The 17763-nt window shown below is 39.5% G+C and overlaps 3 protein-coding genes across 17 annotated transcripts; 1 reads left to right on the top strand and 2 right to left on the bottom strand.

The window, feature by feature from the left end:
- The first annotated feature begins 1630 nt into the window (after positions 1-1630).
- man2c1 (mannosidase, alpha, class 2C, member 1) lies at positions 1631-11784 on the top strand. 7 transcript variants are annotated; one of them, XR_014123093.1, is made up of 27 exons: positions 1632-2566; positions 2863-2988; positions 3069-3192; positions 3284-3354; positions 3786-3963; positions 4072-4261; positions 4352-4458; positions 4558-4668; positions 4848-4940; positions 5147-5263; positions 5349-5444; positions 5529-5674; positions 5767-5890; positions 5981-6102; positions 6187-6272; positions 6529-6690; positions 6839-6921; positions 7000-7094; positions 7186-7290; positions 7395-7551; positions 7660-7803; positions 7947-8056; positions 8144-8223; positions 8306-8448; positions 8534-8637; positions 11493-11595; positions 11753-11784. XR_014123093.1 is itself a non-coding variant. In XM_081711967.1 (27 exons), exons 4-27 carry the CDS (start codon positions 3163-3165, stop codon positions 8828-8830), a joined length of 2769 nt encoding a protein of 922 aa, XP_081568093.1. In that variant the 5' UTR covers positions 1634-2041; positions 2495-2566; positions 2863-2988; positions 3069-3162; the 3' UTR covers positions 8831-9109. The 7 variants fall into 7 exon arrangements, 5 of the variants coding, with proteins under 5 accessions (XP_026859107.2, XP_081568094.1, XP_026859106.2 ...); XM_081711967.1 differs by lacking the exons at positions 11493-11595; positions 11753-11784 and adding an exon at positions 8716-9109 and having other exon boundaries at positions 1634-2041; positions 2495-2566; XM_081711966.1 differs by lacking the exons at positions 11493-11595; positions 11753-11784 and adding an exon at positions 8716-9109 and having other exon boundaries at positions 1634-2041; positions 2495-2566; positions 2759-2988.
- Positions 9112-13105, bottom strand: neil1 (nei-like DNA glycosylase 1). Of its 6 annotated transcripts, none has more exons than XM_027003312.3 (10): positions 12967-13105; positions 11500-11946; positions 11247-11366; positions 10700-10796; positions 10535-10616; positions 10027-10148; positions 9913-9940; positions 9753-9820; positions 9475-9667; positions 9114-9396 (listed from the first exon to the last, which is right to left on the bottom strand). In XM_027003312.3, the coding sequence occupies exons 2-10, from the start codon at positions 11940-11942 to the stop codon at positions 9335-9337; spliced, it is 1215 nt and encodes a 404-aa protein (XP_026859113.3). In that variant the 5' UTR covers positions 11943-11946; positions 12967-13105; the 3' UTR covers positions 9114-9334. The 6 variants fall into 6 exon arrangements, with proteins under 6 accessions (XP_026859116.3, XP_026859113.3, XP_026859111.3 ...); XM_027003310.3 differs by lacking the exon at positions 12967-13105 and adding an exon at positions 12236-12825; XM_027003315.3 differs by lacking the exon at positions 12967-13105 and having other exon boundaries at positions 9112-9396; positions 10063-10148; positions 11500-12825.
- A 7-nt stretch (positions 13106-13112) lies between these two features.
- Positions 13113-14947, bottom strand: commd4 (COMM domain containing 4). 4 transcript variants are annotated; one of them, XM_027003316.3, is made up of 8 exons: positions 14868-14947; positions 14590-14661; positions 14317-14382; positions 14191-14230; positions 13918-14037; positions 13673-13753; positions 13390-13566; positions 13113-13208 (listed from the first exon to the last, which is right to left on the bottom strand). In XM_027003316.3, the coding sequence occupies exons 1-8, from the start codon at positions 14868-14870 to the stop codon at positions 13168-13170; spliced, it is 600 nt and encodes a 199-aa protein (XP_026859117.1). In that variant the 5' UTR covers positions 14871-14947; the 3' UTR covers positions 13113-13167. The 4 variants fall into 4 exon arrangements, with proteins under 4 accessions (XP_026859117.1, XP_026859118.1, XP_081568097.1 ...); XM_027003317.3 differs by having other exon boundaries at positions 13390-13563; XM_081711971.1 differs by lacking the exon at positions 13390-13566.
- Between the last annotated feature and the right edge of the window lie 2816 nt (positions 14948-17763).

The raw sequence follows: 17763 nt of genomic DNA, 5'->3' as shown, positions 1-17763 counted from the left end.
CATGGGGGAAAAGCACAACCACTATCCAAGCAGAGAGCACATTATAGCTCACTGTTGATCCGGGGTGGCACGAGACGGGTAGTTATAATGGTTCCACCCTGTATTTACTATTGTGTGATTAGAATAATGAAAGGGCATTATTCCTCATGCAAATGGAACACAGTTCATTCCCAATGAACGTGGTACAGAAATGGCTCATTGTTTCTTGCCCTGTATGTGGGCTGACCTTTCACCTTGCTGTCCCGAGCCAATCATGAGACAAATTCTCATGCTCTCCCTGTCTTCTCTGAAGTTAACTCAGTGAGGACATTAACCTAAAGCTAGCCTGACTTCCCAGAGAATAGGTCATAGTGAAAATTATACTGTTGGAAGTGTGAATTCAGTTTCTAGATTATTATGTAGGTAGTATAAAGCATTATAATATTGAAATTCTAAGAACTTCACTGAATCATCATTGATTTGAATGGTGTATTTTCTCACACAGGTTGGGAGTATTTTACAACATCTGTATATTATATGCCCCCATAAACCACTGGCAGAGGCATGTGATCTCATGGTTTGCTGTTAAATACTATACATCATAACCCCTTCTGAAAATCCCTCACACATTCTCTACATTTTTGTCTTTCAGTTCAAGATCTTGAAACATGCACATGCATAAAATTACTGTTAGAAGTAGTTACTGAGGAAGTAGTGGCATATGTGTACTTTGTGTACATTAGCATGGTCTTTTTAAAATTATGTTCTAGACCTTATTAATTTAGGTGTATAATGATTAAATTGTTTTTAACATTAATGTTTTCTGGCATACAACTGTTAAAAGCACACTGACAGAATGAAAAACTGGCACATTGCACGTTTCCTTCCTTAATGACTTTTTAAATACAAAACGGCTTAAAATGTATTCAAGGATGGCACCAGGATTACAACTGACTAGCACCCAGTTATAGCCATAGTTACAACAACTATATAATAACAGAACACAGAGTACACCGATCAATTGTTTTAATTTCCACCACCAACAACCATGGTTTCACCATGCCATCTCAAACTATTTGAGGAGGAAGACTGAGAAAAGAAGTGTTGGTGATAATCTGACCCTAACACTGCAGAGCTGAGCCGTTATCCAGAGGGAAAAGTCATCATATGCAGAGCCATTCTTGTTCCAGAGAAGGCGACAGCTACAAATTAAGGAAAACAATGTCACAGAAACTTTGTAAACATAGTTCATAGCAAGACATCACGTAATGCTGTCAGACATCTGCATAAGCATCATAACGGTACATCACTCACTTCGTATGTTCATGTTATTTTGATCCTCTGAACATAGGGGTAGCCTAATGAAGCGCTCAGAACTATTGTTCTTTCAACTGGCATGTTGAGTGTGTTGTGCAGCCGTCAAGTGAAATGCTGGAAGCAGTCTGATAACCTAAAGGTGCTCACAAGGTTTGATATAATGTACTTTCCTTTCAGAAAGGAGTGGAAAGATCAGAGGCATGAGGTCAGAGGAATGAAGATCAGAGGAACCTTCCTCTGGCTGACAACCGTCACCACAATATTAACAATTTTAAGAAGAAAAAAAAAGAAAGAAAAAATAAGCAATTAATGTCTATTCCAACTTTCTAGAGGTCCCAGCCTTGTCTCGATGGTGTGCACGTGTCCGAGACCCATCCAACAAGAGAACGTCCATCAAGGGCAACGGTGAAGTAGTTGGCTTGGGTGGAGGTGTGGTGGGCTACAAGAGGGAACATCAGGGGGTGGTGGGAGTAGCCATGGCAGCTGAGACAGGTTGAGGCTCAGTAACATCATGACATCAGTTGTAGGTGCACCTCAGCAGAAAGAGAGACTAGATTATTAGGCATGTCCGGTTATGAGGGTGTGTAAATTAGGGAACTATAATGTGCAACGATGGACTCTGGCAGATCTAGCTATGGCAGCACAGCTAAAAGGAAAGAGCCAGAAGGAACCACAGGCATGAGGGCACCCTGGAACGTCAGCACTCCGCCGCTCTCAGTCAACAAACTTGAGTGACAAATGAGAGGTGAACTGACAACATCATAACATCCCAGTTTACCATTACTTTCAATGCCCATGGACCCCCTGACCTACACCTTTACCAAAGATGAGAAGTACTTAATAAAATGCCTGACTGCACAGGTTTTCATCCTAGCCTTAAATATTGAGACTGTGTCTGAACCTCGAACATTTACAGGAAGGTTACTCTATAGTAGATTTTCTAATTCTTGGTACTAGTAAAGAGCCATAATATATGTTGCTAACTGTCTGAACCTAAGAATTCAAGAGTACTTACATGCAACATCCACTTCACCTAGAAAATCATGTGCAAGAGCGACATCTAGAGCTGACCTCTATGTTCTCACTAGTTCGAGCATGCGTTTCACTTCCGGGCATAAGTGCAACAAAGCGACTGGTAATTCATGTTAATGAGTTTTTTATTTTAAATCATGTATCATCCACCGGTGCTGAAGAACAGGAGGACTCTTTTGGAACGTTCAGAAAAGTTTATCTCTGACACATATTTCACCGACTGCAATCTCAGAGGAAGGTATTTGATCTAGTTTCTTCTCTTTTTGGTTGACTACCTATGTCTATCTGTACGTGTATTTTGCTTGACGACAAGAAACGACTGAAAATCCAAAATTGTAAAGACACTCGTTTTAGAAATGCAATGGTTCACACCTCTATATGTACTGCTACTACTACTATTACTACATTATTGTTTTTTATTTAATTGCAGTACTGTTCCGAAGAGGTTTTTGTGAGGGACTTCGCCCTTCTGCCAGTTGCTCTTTTTTTAATGACATAACAGCAGTAATTTCAGTTTGGGTTCGTTCATTTCAGGCTTTATGGCGATACTCATCAGCTCACGTCTCTCTCAGTATCTCAGACTGCAAAGCGTATCTCATACTCCGAGGCTGTCCAGCAAAACTTTCAGCCGTGCAAAGTTGGTGACGCATTCGGATCCACGTACGTTTCCACAGATCTTCAGTTTCTGTATGGGATTTAAATTAGAAAATCTTTGTAATTTATACTAAGCATTTTGTCAGGTGGTGGACATGCTGGTTCAAAGTTGTCCTGAAGATTCCAGAGGCTTGGAGAGGGAAGGAGGTTCATCTGAGATGGGAGAGCGATGGGGAGGGAATGTTGTGGCGGGATGAGCAACCTGTCCAGGTAAGAGTCTGTAGAATAAAATTGCAAGCAAACCACCAGAGACATTGGACTGGTATAAACACATGCACACTAACTAATTAATTTTTTACAGGGTTTAACAAAAGAAGGTGAAAAGACCAGTTACATTCTGTCAGAGTGTTTAAAACAGAATGAACCTCACAGGTTAGTTGGAATGCTATCATTGTTTTTGCCTCTTTACTGAGTAATTTCTGGGATAAGAGTTGTATGCTGCAGAGATAAAGAAACATTAAAAAGATGAGTATTTAACACTATCAGTTCTACAATTAGTCTCATATTTTAATAATTGCTAGCTGCCAGTCTGCACCTGGCTCACTTGCTCTCCTATTTACGCTCTCACGCTCATCCTACTGATGTGTGTCATCCTAAGGAACATGTTGCCAGAGTAACCCATTTGCAGTATGGATAGCAGTGATATGAAGTGTTTTCTCACTTGTGTGTGGTTTGTGGTGAACTTGTGTGGAATAACAATTTGACCTTGCAGTAAACATCCAGTATAGATCATGTTTTGTTGCTCTCCCCACCACTAGTCTGGTTTTTCATGGTCTCTTCTCAAATCCATTAATGTGTTACAGCATCACTCTGTATGTGGAATTGGCGTGTAATGGATTGTTTGGAGCTGGTCAGGGTTCCTTTATAGCTGCCCCTGACCCAAACAGGAAGTATACTCTTCAGAAGGCCGAGCTTGTTGTTTTTAATCGTGATGTGCAGGAGCTTCTAACTGACTTTGAGATGCTAGTGGACATTGTGAAGGTAAGACATGTAACATTTTTGAATGGAATTAATGACTGATGGATATTGGAATTTGAATTCAATAATGATTTAGCTTGTATTCTTCTTTCATTTCTTCATTTATCTCAGATGTTGGGTGAGGAAGACCAGCGTGGATATCAGGCTTTGTTTACAGCCAATGAGATGGTGAATTTGTGTGACCCAACCGATCCCGATTCTTTCTCTTCTGCCCGGAGCTTAGCCCAGAAGTTCTTTAGCCAGAGGAATGGGCAAAGCCAGCACATTGTGCATGCCATGGGCCACTGTCACATTGACTCAGGTTTTACTGTACTAATGCACATTTTTAATTTGGTAATTAATTAAGAGTAGGCAAAGTTTGGGTTCTAATTCACACTTTGGGCTCTCACAGCCTGGTTATGGCCATATGAAGAGACTATCAGGAAGTGTGCACGCAGCTGGGTCACAGTAGTACGCTTGATGGAGAAGAACCCTGAGTTCATTTTTACCTGTTCTCAGGTAAATAAATGTTCCCTCATTTTTACTTTTTATCTATCCTAAGTTAAATGAATTGATACATAAGATGTAGATGTATACATGTATATGTATCTTGTATAGGCACAACAGTTTCAGTGGGTAAAGAACTGGTATCCAGGGCTGTTTTCTCGGATCCAATACTTTGTGCAGAAAGGGCAGTTCATTCCAGTTGGAGGCACTTGGGTGGAGATGGTAATAACGTCTCTTTATTCTACATCCCTTATTCCTTTAGTGGTGTGTCAATAAAAGCTTTGGGTACTGTCTGTCTGTCTGTCTACACATGCTTAGCCTTATAAAGCCTTACTGTAATAAATACTGATCTTGCAAATGTGCTTAATGTACAAAATAATGCAGTGTCTTTTTAAAATCAGGATGGCAATTTACCTTCTGGAGAGTCTATGGTTAGGCAGTTTCTAGAGGGACAGAACTTCTTCAAGGCAGAGTTTGGACAGTACTGCAAAGAGGTATTGTAAGTTTAGAAATCAAGAGACAATAAACTCTAAAATGAGTGTTCTAATGATGCAAGAACAAATCACAGCAATCACTTCTTTGATTCATATCTTATTTGTAGAGCTGAATAATTGATTAAACCCCATTTTCTCCACTGACACTGAGGTAGAGCTCCTTGAGTGAGCCATATTTTTCTGTTTGTGTTTCTCTTCCACCACAGTTCTGGTTACCAGACACCTTTGGCTATTCAGCGCAGCTTCCTCAGATAATGCAGGGTGCTGGAATTGATCGCTTTCTCACTCAAAAATTAAGCTGGAATCTTGTCAACACATTTCCAGTAAGAAGCCTCATCAGTCTCTCATTTTGAAACTACTTCACCTTTTGTCATTGTGAAAATAATAATAAATATCTCCATCTGTTAGCACAATACTTTCTTTTGGGAGGGTATCGATGGCTCCCAGGTGCTGACTCACTTCCCACCTGGAAATTCGTATGAGATGAAAGGGAAAATTGAGGACGTGAGTGATTCTATTTCTGATTAAACTTGCATTAATGTCTCCCCCTAGTGGCCAGCGAGTAATTTCTTTTACTCCATTTTTCAGCTAATTAAAACTGTAAAGCACAACAAGGACAAGGGACGTGCAAATCACAGTGCCGTGCTGTTTGGGTTTGGGGATGGAGGTGGTGGTCCCACCCAGCTCATGCTGGACCGCCTGCAGCGTGTGCAGGATTCAGATGGTCTGCCAAGGTCATTTCCTGTTTCATATCTACACAGGCTGTTTTGCCAGTAATTTGATTTTTACTCTGAAAAGTTGAACATGGACATATTTGGTTTCTTAGGGTAAATATGTCCACCCCGGATCGGCTGTTCTCTGAACTCCAGGCTGAGTCTGGACTCCTGTGTACTTGGTCTGGTGAACTTTTCCTTGAGCTGCACAATGGCACTTACACTACACAAGCAAAGGTGTGCACCCTGACAGAATATTTATAATTTTGTAGTGCGCTCTCATCCTGTGTGATTTAAAGTGGCCAAACAATACGGGTAATGTCCCAGATAAAGCTTGGGAATCGTCGTTGTGAGGCCCTGCTCCATGACGTCGAAGTGGGCAGCTGTTTGGCCCTGAGCCAAAATGTTGGCTTTTCCTACCCAACAAAACAGCTGCAGGAATTATGGAGGTAAGACCTTGACCGGTCTGTTATGGTGATCTGGGCTGCCCTATGTATGCCCATGACACTTATTGTCATTTCCTATACTTGAAGGCTTCTCCTGCTCAACCAGTTCCATGATGTAATTCCTGGCAGTTGCATTGAGATGGTGGTGGAAGATGCATTAGAATATTATAAGGGTAACAGCCTGTCACTTGATGAAGTACACTTAAGTACTTTTAATACACCAAACATCTGCATTAGTACCTTCAGTACTGAAGTGTACTGTTACAAAATCTCTTGATTAATCACAAATACCTGTAAAAACACCTTTAGGTTTGTATAGGCAATATATAATGGCATTATAGCATGGCTAATCATTTTGATGAAACTGTTGTTTAATGAACTATTCATAAATGTATTTTTGCTGAAAGTGCTTTTTCACTGTATTTGTAGAGATTCAGAAGACTGGCTCCAGATTACTGCTTTCTGCATGTCATGCACTGAGATCAACTCCTTGGATGGAAGTTGGCTCCGGCACTGCAGTTCTTAACACACTATCCTGGGACCGCACTGAAGTCATAGCATTGTCAGAAGAGGGAGCTCAGTCAAGGCTAGGTACTCCAAACTTAGACAAAGGGCATCATTCTTTATATGGCAGAAACCTTGCTAGGTCCAAAATGCCTATCCACCTACAGTTACTGACAAAGAATTATTGTTGTTGAGCCAGGCTGCATAATAATTCTCTCACAACTGCTATCAACAGCCTTGGTCAAAGTCCCCTGTGTGGGTGTAGCTTCGCTCACAGATTTGGCTGGATCTGTATCTAAAGTGACTGTAACAGTGCAGGTATTGTATTGTGGAATACATTTTTCATCATAGCAGACTGCACACATCAGTGCTTTGAGGCATGGCTCTTATTTACAGGCTGATGGTACTGTGCGAATGGAGAATGGCCTTTTACAAGCTGTCTTGGACAGAATGGGGCACTTGGTGTCCCTGCTTCTAGTGCAGACAAACAGGTAAGGTCCTACAAATTGGAATCTTTGTGATGAGACAGAGTGCAGAAAAGTTATTTTGCAACACTTTTGTTTTAATGTGTTTTGGTTATAGGGAGGCCATTTCTGATGGTTGTTTTGGAAACCAGTTTGTGTTGTTTGATGATGTTCCCTTATACTGGGATGCATGGGATGTGATGGACTACCATCTTCAGACCAGGTAAGTCAAATACATAATGTCAGCTCTTACTAGTACCGCATTTTCCTGTCCATTTATTTTTGCGCACCCTATCCACTCATGTATTGGTCTTATTCTGTTATCAGGAAGCCAGTAGTGGATGTGATAAAGCCTGTTCAAGTGTTGAGCTCTGGAGGGCTGCGGGGCAGTGTCACCTTCTCCTTGCGCATCAGTGCAAAGAGCAGCATCACACAAGAGGTCATACTGGATGCCAACTGCCCCTACATCAAGTTCAGTACACAAGTAAGGAGAACATAACCCCAAAGTAATGTAGGACTCTTAAAGCGTAGATACTGAGCTCAAAGCCTGACTCCCTGAGACCAATGCTTTAAGGAGAGATTTGTTTTTTAGGTGGACTGGGCAGAGGCTCATAAGTTTCTGAAGGTGGAGTTTCCAGTACAAGTGCGCAGTTCCAATGCCACCTATGAGATCCAGTTTGGTCACCTGCAGAGACCGACACACAGAAACACATCTTGGGACTGGGTGCGCTTTGAGGTGCTGATAATTTGAATGTAATAAAATCCATTTTAAAACTAAGGTATAATATGATTTGGTAATGACCAATAATTATGCAAGCAGATAATCTTTCCAAAGTTAGTAGTGGATTCCATTCAGATTATTTCTGTTGGAACCAGTAGGTGTGGGGCCATAAATGGGCTGATGTCTCAGAACATGGCTTTGGTGTGGCTCTTCTCAATGACTGCAAATATGGCTACTCTGTTCATCAGAATATCATGACCTTGTCCTTGTAAGTTTGATCACACAGTCACCACCATAAGATGATAAACCTATAGAGTGCACGTCAAACCTGTTTGAACAACTTTCCTTTCTTCAGACTACGAGCGCCAAAAGCACCTGATGCCAATGCAGATATGGGACATCATGAATTCACATATGCAGTGATGCCACATGCAGGTGGGTTCATACAATTTTTCAGTCACTATAAATAAAAAAGACAAAACATGATCTAACCAAAGCCATAAATGGCGGGCAACAGGCTCATTCCAGGAAGCCTCAGTCATCCAGCATGCATACAACCTCAACTTCCCACTGCGCCTAATTCCTGACATGAACAACATTCGTCCTTGGAGCATGTTCACTGTGAGCTCAGCAGCAGTCATTCTGGAGACCATAAAACAGGTACCCACCCTGGAAACGGGAACAAACCCTGGAAATAGTTTGCTGTCTATTGTCAGAATTGAATCCGCACCTCTCTCTTACATAGGCAGAAGGAAAAAACAATTCCCTTGTCGTTCGTCTATTTGAGTCACATGGAAGCAGCGTCCTTGCAGTGCTGTCCACTCCCTTTCCAGTGAAAGAGGCTTGGCAGTAAGTTTTGTCTTGTGCAGGTAAAACAAATAATCTAGTATGACTAAAGTTTTAAGAGTTTTCCTTTACTGACTACAGTTGTGACCTATTGGAGCAGCCCAATTACAGTCGTCCTGCTGAAGTCAACGATTCGAAGGTCTCCCTCACTTTTAGACCCTTTCAAATCATCTCACTCCTTTTACGGATATTTTAAGCCAAATCAAATGGCAGATGCTGGGTGGTTGTATTCTTAAATTGTTATAATTAGCCTTTTATTATCAACCTTGATATTAACATTTTTAATGCCATTTAAAAGTTTATTTTATAATGTAATTTTTTTTTGGTAATTTCTGTAAATTGAGAAAATTAAAGTTGCATCAACAGAAAGATTGTCTGGCAAGATTACTGTATCAAATTCAACAAGTGTGGAATGTGGCTCATACCATAAAACAGGAGAAAGGCTTTATAAACCAAACTTTTATTTTTCCTCCTTTCATAAAATATAGAAAGTTTAAAATACATCTCCGGTAGTTTATCAGCCTTATGGAAAGATTTCTCATCCTGCACAGCAACACCTTTGCTTAGGCTCTGCAAATGTAATATTTACATACATATAAATGCTTGCAAATATCTTGATATGGTCATGGTCACTGATGGTAAGAAATGATCCTAGGTTGCAGTGTTGGTCTTCTTTTGAGGTTTGGTGATGCCTTTGGCTTTAATGCTTGCCTTCCAGTCCACACGCTACTCTTGTGATTTTAGTTCTGCTCTTCTGCAGCCCTGAGGGGAACTCATTTCAGTTAAACATTTTTTTGCCTTACTGTGAGCAAACTGTAAACACCTGAAATAAATGCTCACCACCTCTCCGTTGAGCTGCTCTTTCTGCATGCTTTATCTTATGGGCTATTTTCGACTCGAACCCAGTCTTGCTAGTATTCTGCTTCTGTGTGCTGTGCTGCATAGCTGCATAGCCCTTTTCTTTTTCAGCCCTTGGCTCCTTTTCCAGTGTTTCTTTTTTTAAAATTCTTTCAGTTTGTTTCATTTTTGCACCCTGAAAAGACATTATTAGATTATACAGTGTAGGTAATGTAAGATACACCAAATCCAGGTTACTTTATTAGGCGGTTTAATCTCACCTTCTTTGAACATTTATAGTCATATTCATCCTTCTGTATTTTTCTCTTTGTCTTGGGGGATTTGAAACCTGAATTGTGAACAGTCATCAGTAACTGATGTTTCATTACAGTAAACCGCTTCCATTAGATTATCAATAAGAAGTGATGTATAATAAATTACCTTTAGGGACCATTGGCCCAGGATCACCCTGAAAGTAACATGGAAAAAAATATGATGTAACTACCATCTTGTAGGTGTTGAGCCTTTTTGCAGGTTAAAGGTCAAGTTCCTAACCTTAAACCAAATAGTTCTTCCATTGTGGTCCCTTACTGAATTCATCCCATCCACATAATAACACTGCAGCCAGGCTTCAAATTCTGTGTAATCTCTCTTCTCTGGGTCATAACCCTTTCCACCTAAAAGATTATTAAACATGAGAAACATAAAGGTAATGCACAAATATACCTTTTCTGGTTTACATGTAATCAAGCCTTTTGCACTTACACAGACAACAAACACAAATATTAATATCCTGTTGGTATATTAAGAAGACACCACTGGCCACTTTCTCCCACTAATTCTCAATGTACAACCTGTGTCATTGGCCATTCTTATGAAATTTGGCTTTGGTTTAACACTTGGACTAGGCATGACTCTGAACTTCATGGAGTCCATCTTATCCTCGTTTCAAAAACTGATCTTAAATACAGCTGATCTAAAACAGTTGTACTAGAGTTGGCATTCTCTTGCTAAACAATGGTTCACATTGTGTAAAAAGTGTCCCACATAGTGCATATTTTACCAAGGCTGACCACCTCCAGAGGCACTGTGTGACAGAGTGAGAGGAGGTCTGACTTTGACTTCCTTGTTCCACCCTCAGAATTCTGAATATTAGAAAAAAAAAAAAAGTTATACAATGGCTGTTATACAAGGCATGATCAAAGCCTCCATCACAACAGATTTGTACCTCTGTGTTTTCCTCTGTAATCATTGTCTTATCTTCATCTTTCAACTCAAGTTCCTCTAGCACAGTCCTTGCCTTCATAAAAGGAGGAATACTTAATCTGAATTGGAAACAAAGGGCCAAATAAGACATCTTTGTTATTTTGCATGTGTTCAAGACAGTGGCACAGATTTAATTTTAGCCTTGTTGGGGGACAACGTTGCTCTCACCAGTCAATGTAACTCTTCATTAAATAAAATATGATATGCTACACAGGGAATGCCAATAAATTATTTCAAACCCAAAACAAACAAACATTCTTAACTTAAATAATTTGATTTGGTAGTAGTATATTTCAAACAAACATCTTCACATTAGAATAGTTCACAATGCTGACACCCCCCCTTTCAAGATGTAAGTTTGGGAAAAAGGACAGCCCGAGCACACACAGATCCCAGCCATACAATGGCTACATTGCATTCTATAGTAAGAGCTACTATATATTACTTGCAGACGGTGTGCAGGTGTTTTATTGAACGCTGAATGATACTGAGTTACAAACTCAAATGACCTGTGCAGAATTTCTGCTCGCAAGTAGTTCCCAATCCCGTTGAAGTACTTCTGATTTAACAGAGCTTCACAGATGGGCCTATCAAATGCCTTGTCTGCAAGACGGGACAAAACATTCTCCCTGAAAGATAAAACATGCAGAATATGCAATTAGCGTCAAATTACATTTAGTACAGTATTTTTTTTTTACATATCTGTTTCAAAGCCAGTACGATGACACCTGATTTTGTGACGTTAACTATTTTAGACCACACCTGAAGCTCTCATACTGAGACATGACGCATGGTCCTCTGTCTCGCTGCCAGGACCCACTGGGTTGCCAGCTGCCAAATCTGCGAGCGTCTACGAAGGTCAGTGCTCTTTGTGGGTCCTCATTGGTGTAGAAGCGCAAATGTGCATGCTTTGGCAGCTCTTCCACTGTAGTAAACCGGAAAAATCCTGACATTCCAAAACGAAAGACCACATCCATCGACAGCTGGCATTTATCTGCTTTTGCTTTGCTTTTAGTGACGGATGTGAGCGTGAGTTTGACTTCCTTTCCTCTGGATACCGCACTGATGCAGTAGGCATCGCTGGCAAAAGGCACCACGGGCCCTTTGCTAATCTCAGATTTCTCCACAGCTCCGGTAAAAACTACATCTGCACACACTCTGTTCACAAATAGGCTGGCCAAGTGAAGCTCTGGACCCTCTGGCATCGTGCTGTGGAAAGTAAAACTAGAGTAAGAGCTCGATACAGGTCGAGCCCATAACCTACCCAGTGAGTCCCACTGACATATTGCTGCGGGTACTCAAACATGATAAACAGCTCAACAGTTTTATTATCGTGACCGTGGTTGCTAAATTGCTTTTTTAACAAAGGGCTATGCTGATACAAACTGTCAAATTAACAGTAGCTCGCAGACTAACAAATACCGAAGTTAACATTGTAATGTACTCTAGAATTGCGATGTAAACACTGTATGTGGTGCTATTGCACAACCAAACGTACCCTTTCCTGCAAGATGCTAGGTAGGTAGTTGGTTTTCCTATTTGTCCACCTTAGATAGTATAATCCTTGAGAATGGCCAGGAAGGTAATCTGACATGTAGCCGGAAACTGGGGGCCGACGGGAAATGTATTTATTTTTATATTTTTGCCGATCGGGCGTAGACTTACGGTCAAATTAGCTACTTAAATCATTAGGTGTTGCTGAAGTAGTGAAATATATTAAAGTTGTTAATTTATTTAAATTCTATTTACAAGAAATAATGTAATTATAACCTTGAAATCCCGGCCAGTTTGGAAGTAGTTAGTTCCATAAGCGCAAAATTCGGTGATTCTCAAGTCAGAATAACATTTACATTTACCTGACGCTTTTATCCAAAGCGACAATTATGACTGAGTACAACTTCAGCAATTAAGGGTCTTGCCAACAGTGGCAACTTTGCAGTGGTGTGGTTTGAACCAGCAACCTTCCATTTACAAGTCAAGTACCTTAACCACTCAGCTGTATGTAGTTTTGTTTTCTATCTCTTCTATGGTTTTTGACATTGCTTATTCAATTTTCAAATATGTTTTTGATTTATTCATCTTTGAAATGCCCAATTGCACTCAATTCAAAATGACTAAATCTAAATCTAACTGATGTACCCACAAATATGTTGCTCTAAAATATATATATATATATGTTGTTTTTTTTTAACAGAATCATACACATTGTATAAGTAAAGCACCATTTACCATTCACAAAATGGATTTCTTCATTCAAATTCCATTGACCAGCTCTAGTATCATAACATGAATTCAGGCTTTCCATACAACATGCACAAAAACAAATAAAAGTGTGTCTGTGACAAAAAGTAAAAAATTGCTGCATACTGTTCCTGTCAGATATGCTGTAAATATATTTATAATATTATATATACACAATACACAGTTGATTCACTGCAGTGCATTCATCATGGCTTGAGCTTGCTTGAGTTCTGGAAAGCAAATTAAAAAGTTCAAAAGTGTTAGTGTTATGCAGATATAAACTGTTAATTCACATAATATACACATACATATACATAATAGATGAAAGAAATACAAATCTGTACATGAAAACTACTGTTACTCTATGATAATTTATTTAGCATATAATTACTTTAACATGCTCCTTGATACCTGTTAATAGCACTCTGAACTTGTCTGCAGTGACAGAGACTACAGTGGTCGCTGTGGAGCCAGACTCTGGATGCTGAGCCTGGAGCCTCAGCTGCACTATAGGCTCGTTCACCTCCATCAGTTCACTGGAGCTCAGAGTGTAATCCACCCTCCAGTTCACTGCTTCCAGACGACCTACTAAATACATATGACCTACTAATAAAAGGCCACTCATTTGGGGTGCACAGGTCCACAGCATGTGCTCAGTGTCAGGCAAGCAGCATGCACTCTGTTCTATACTTACAGCGCAGACTACTCTGTTTCAGCTTCTCCTGCAAGGCTGAATGCTTGTCTTCATAGGATTTACACAGTCCCGTGGTGTGCTCTGCATGATACAGGCCATCAGTAACTTAATTCCCATGTAGTTTAGCTCAGATCTGTGCAAAAAATCAACTTCACAGTTCCTAGTATGTAAACTATACTAAATATTACCAGTTTAACTGCACTGGCTTCACAAATAACAGTAACCAGATTCCAGAGTGTTCTCACCTTTAGGCAAGCCTAGCTGCTGAAGTTCACTGGACAGAGATTCACTGTCAACATCATGCTTTGCAGCACTAGAGAGAATAAAGCTCAGCACTGCAACACTAGCTTTAATATCTCCAGTCTCTGGGACAAGGACAGAGATAGTCAGAATTAAAAAAAACAAAAAAACAATCAGTGTTAATGGCTGCAAGATATGGTTTATGCAAGAAAAGTGACAAAAGTAGCTTAAAAGTAGCTTTTTCATGTTTAAAAAAACATGAAAAATTTGCAACTCACCAAATTTTGCATCAGAGGTTAGCTTTGAGACTTTGTCATACTGAGGAAAAAAGGTCACACATTATGCCTTTGCTAAAATGTATGACATCACTAGTTAGCTAGCTATAATTAAGACCTTAAACTTACATCGATGTCTTCGTCGAAGAGGTCTCTTATGACTTGTACACAGAGTAATTTCATTTTGACACTTGACTGTGGTCCGAGAAAATAAAACATTCTGTCATGAGTGGCTCAATGTTACTAAGAGAACGAGCTAGCTAGCTAACTAGCTAATGGATTTAGACTTTAGGTATCCTAGGGAACTAGCTAGCTAGCCAAGTTAGCTAACCGACGCTATTAACGACTGACATGTGATATGCATCTATGGCTATAGAAAATGAAGGAAAGACGTTACTCAACTATTCGTGCTAACGTGCTGATTTCAGCTAACACCCAGTCCGGACAGTCCAAATCTCCACAAAATCGGAACCTCTGAAAATACAGAAACAAGTTAGCTAGCTAACTATAAGACTAGCAAGGTAGCTAACCTAACAAGCTACAGCTATCTAATTTGAAAGGTTCAGTCCGCTAACTTAACTGCGTTTATAAGACACTGCTTTGCAGACGCATCATTAAGGGAGAATATATCTCCATTAAAGAAAAAACAAATGCATAAAACAATATGAGCAAAGACTCACCATGATATCTTGTAATCCAACTCAGTTTATGGCTCTTCTTCTGTATCAAAATGGATTAGAATGGCTATGTCTAATATTTTCTATATCCCCACCTATGGTCAATAAGTGTACGACAGTGTTGACTTTCGTACACAACAGATGCCACAAGGATAGAGTGTGCAGCGAATTTAATCTGTTCATTATCTTCATAAATGTACGTTGAATAATAGTCATTTTTGCTTTAAAGACTGTAAAATTAGTTATGTATAATAAGTTATAATCCTTCACTGCAATCCATAGTTATGTATAATAAGTTGCAATCCTTCACTGCAATACATCCACTTCTAAAAAGCACGTGGAAAGTGTCTGACCCGTAGGTACCCGTCTAGTTTTTTGTGACTTTTGACAATCATTTGATTTTCTTAGCTAAATATCTGAATATCAGTTTGAACGAAGATGAGTGAATTATCCAGCCAATACTGAAGCTGACTGGTGAGACTCATCAACAATAGGTTATCCTATAAGTACTACCATGTCAAACTACACACTTTATGCACAGAACACAACTGATAATAATAGCTTCCAAACTAATCCCACATTGTTAAAACCACATATAGAATAGAAAAAAAATTCACACTTGTAAAATATCACATGTAATTTCATTTGTTTTGTGACATGTTCATGTTATATAATATATGGAACATTCACATATTTTCTGAATAAGACGTGTGAAATGTTTCATATTTATTTGTAATTTACACATACAATTTATATCTTTTTTTTTTTGCGTTTTTTTTTTCACAGAGTTACCACTTTATATATTTTATTTACTGCTCTGCTGAAAATCTAGATACCAGTTTGTTTGGTTGTTTGTTTTTTAAAGGCAATAGGTGTTTTACATTTGGACACAGCATAACTTAGTACTTGCATCCCACATAGTCACATCAAGTCAGGTTTATTTAACATATGCACAAATGTCCAGGACAAGTGAATGATTAAATTACTTCCAATAGTAAAAGAAGGTATCTGCATAGAATAGTATATATATAATATATGCACCAAACATCACAGATGTGTTGAGAAATAGGAAAGTAACCTTCACTGTGACTGCTATACTAGAACATAAATAGATAATAAATATGCAAATGTTTGGCAAAATATATAAATAGCAGTATTATGTAAACAAGATATACAGGTGACATTGTGAATTGACCATAAGGTGACACATGAAAATGACTAGCAGTTTTGATACAGGTTCCCTTGCTTCCAGGCACTACCACCCAACCTCATAAAAGGCGCACACTTGTCATGGCTCTCTTTTCTCTGGACAACCTGGTAAACATGCATCTCATCACATAACATCACACAGTCACGGGGTGTCTTATATTGTCCTGATGAAAGGGCTGATCATCTGCCCTCATTCCATACCCAGAGAAAGACGCATCAACATGAATGAAATAGGAATGATTCTTACATTTACATGATTGATTCTGAATGATTCTGATAACAGATTTTAATTTTAATTTTATGATCATGTGTTACATATGGGATTATGGGGGTGTTGAATTGTTGCTATTTTTATTATAACTATTGATCTTAGAATAGGTACATTGCCTATGACAGTGTAGCCTATTCTCTAATATGTATTTAGATAAATTGCATACATTCTAACTGGTCCTGGATTTTAATAGGTAATAACCCCTTTAGTCTGCAAGTGCGAGCGGCAGGTATTTAATGCACAATATAAAAAGAAGAGCAACAGTGACAGCTGTGTACATCTTACTTACTTTGGCACTGATGTTAACCATGGAAATGAGTCAAACCAGGGGCATTGTTAGGGGTGGGCTTTTAAAGTCTTAAACCCTGAATGTTTTGATACCATCCCAAAATGTTTTCCATCTCAGGTTTAGAACAATAAATGCTCCTCCCCTTAGGCCACCTACTCACCAAAACAGAAGGCATGAGACAGATGACATGGACATGTGTTTGTTTGTTTTTTTCCCAAAAGCAGGATAAAAAAGGATGGTGAAGGGGAATTTGCTACAGTTCAGGTTATTGAAGGACAAACAAAGCAACTAATATATAGATTTTAGTTACTTAACTAAAATCGTAGCTAAAGATTTATTTTTACTCTTAGATGAGAAAACATGAACCGACACCATTCTGTTGCTGTACACTCGCAGCCTTATATAACTGTGTTGTTATAATGTTAGCCCTCTTCACTGTGAAACAAACCTGTTTGGTGATGTTATAAAAGTATATATGGCTTGGTCAAATTTACATTTATGGCATTTAGCAGATGCTCTTATCCAGAGCACCTTACAAAAGAGCTTTGTCATACTCACAGAATGCCTCCTAGCCAGTACTGCGATGGCTGTAGAACGTGCGGAAAAAGAAAGCAAAGCTGCTGGTTGAGGTAGCACTGTCAGGAATACAATAAAAACAAACCCACATGGTGACATTATCTTGGTAACCAAATAGGAAGCAAACACACAGAATTACGTGGCTCTCGGTGCCATGTGAACAGTGACACTTACATGGAGTGGGAAATCATGACATACCCCACCCCCTTCAATACACTGGTCATGTAATGCATCTGAGGTCGTTAGGCTTCGAAGCAAGAAGGGACCATGTGGTAAGACCACTGAGGCAAATGTTCCAGATCAGGATCAGTGGCAGGAAAGGAGCATAGATGGGCACTGAGACGGGAACAGAGACCAGGCCTAAAACAGGGACCACAGAACAATCATGAGCCAGGATAGGAGCTGCACATGGATGTGGGAATGCCACAAAAGCTGTAGATGAAATAAAAGATGGGCCTGGGACCGAGGCTGGAGATGGAACAAGAAACAAGAAACAGGGATGGACAGGGACCTGGAGCTGTGGCCAGAGATGGGAACAAGATGGGAAAAATGAG

This window comes from Electrophorus electricus, chromosome 4, assembly GCF_041902795.1.
Source record: "Electrophorus electricus isolate QZ-2024a chromosome 4, ASM4190279v1, whole genome shotgun sequence".
Taxonomy (NCBI): Eukaryota; Metazoa; Chordata; class Actinopteri; order Gymnotiformes; family Gymnotidae; genus Electrophorus; species Electrophorus electricus.
The sequence above is the reverse complement of the archived record's forward strand: the minus strand, read 5'-3'. Positions and strand labels throughout refer to the sequence as shown.

Coding starts and splice junctions, on each gene's coding strand:
- man2c1 (XM_027003305.3), top strand. CDS start 2,466: ATGTATCATCCACCGGTGCTGAAGAACAGGAGGACTCTTTTGGAACGT. Junction 5,675..5,766: donor GATTCAGATGGTCTGCCAAG/GTCATTTCCTGT, acceptor TTGGTTTCTTAG/GGTAAATATGTCCACCCCGG. Junction 7,804..7,946: donor GGGACTGGGTGCGCTTTGAG/GTGCTGATAATT, acceptor TGGAACCAGTAG/GTGTGGGGCCATAAATGGGC.
- neil1 (XM_027003312.3), bottom strand. CDS start 11,942: ATGCCAGAGGGTCCAGAGCTTCACTTGGCCAGCCTATTTGTGAACAGA. Junction 10,617..10,699: donor TTACAGAGGAAAACACAGAG/GTACAAATCTGT, acceptor TCTAATATTCAG/AATTCTGAGGGTGGAACAAG. Junction 9,668..9,752: donor ACTATAAATGTTCAAAGAAG/GTGAGATTAAAC, acceptor ATGTCTTTTCAG/GGTGCAAAAATGAAACAAAC.
- commd4 (XM_027003316.3), bottom strand. Junction 14,038..14,190: donor AACCTCTGATGCAAAATTTG/GTGAGTTGCAAA, acceptor TCCTTGTCCCAG/AGACTGGAGATATTAAAGCT. Junction 13,754..13,917: donor GCAGCTAGGCTTGCCTAAAG/GTGAGAACACTC, acceptor TGTATCATGCAG/AGCACACCACGGGACTGTGT.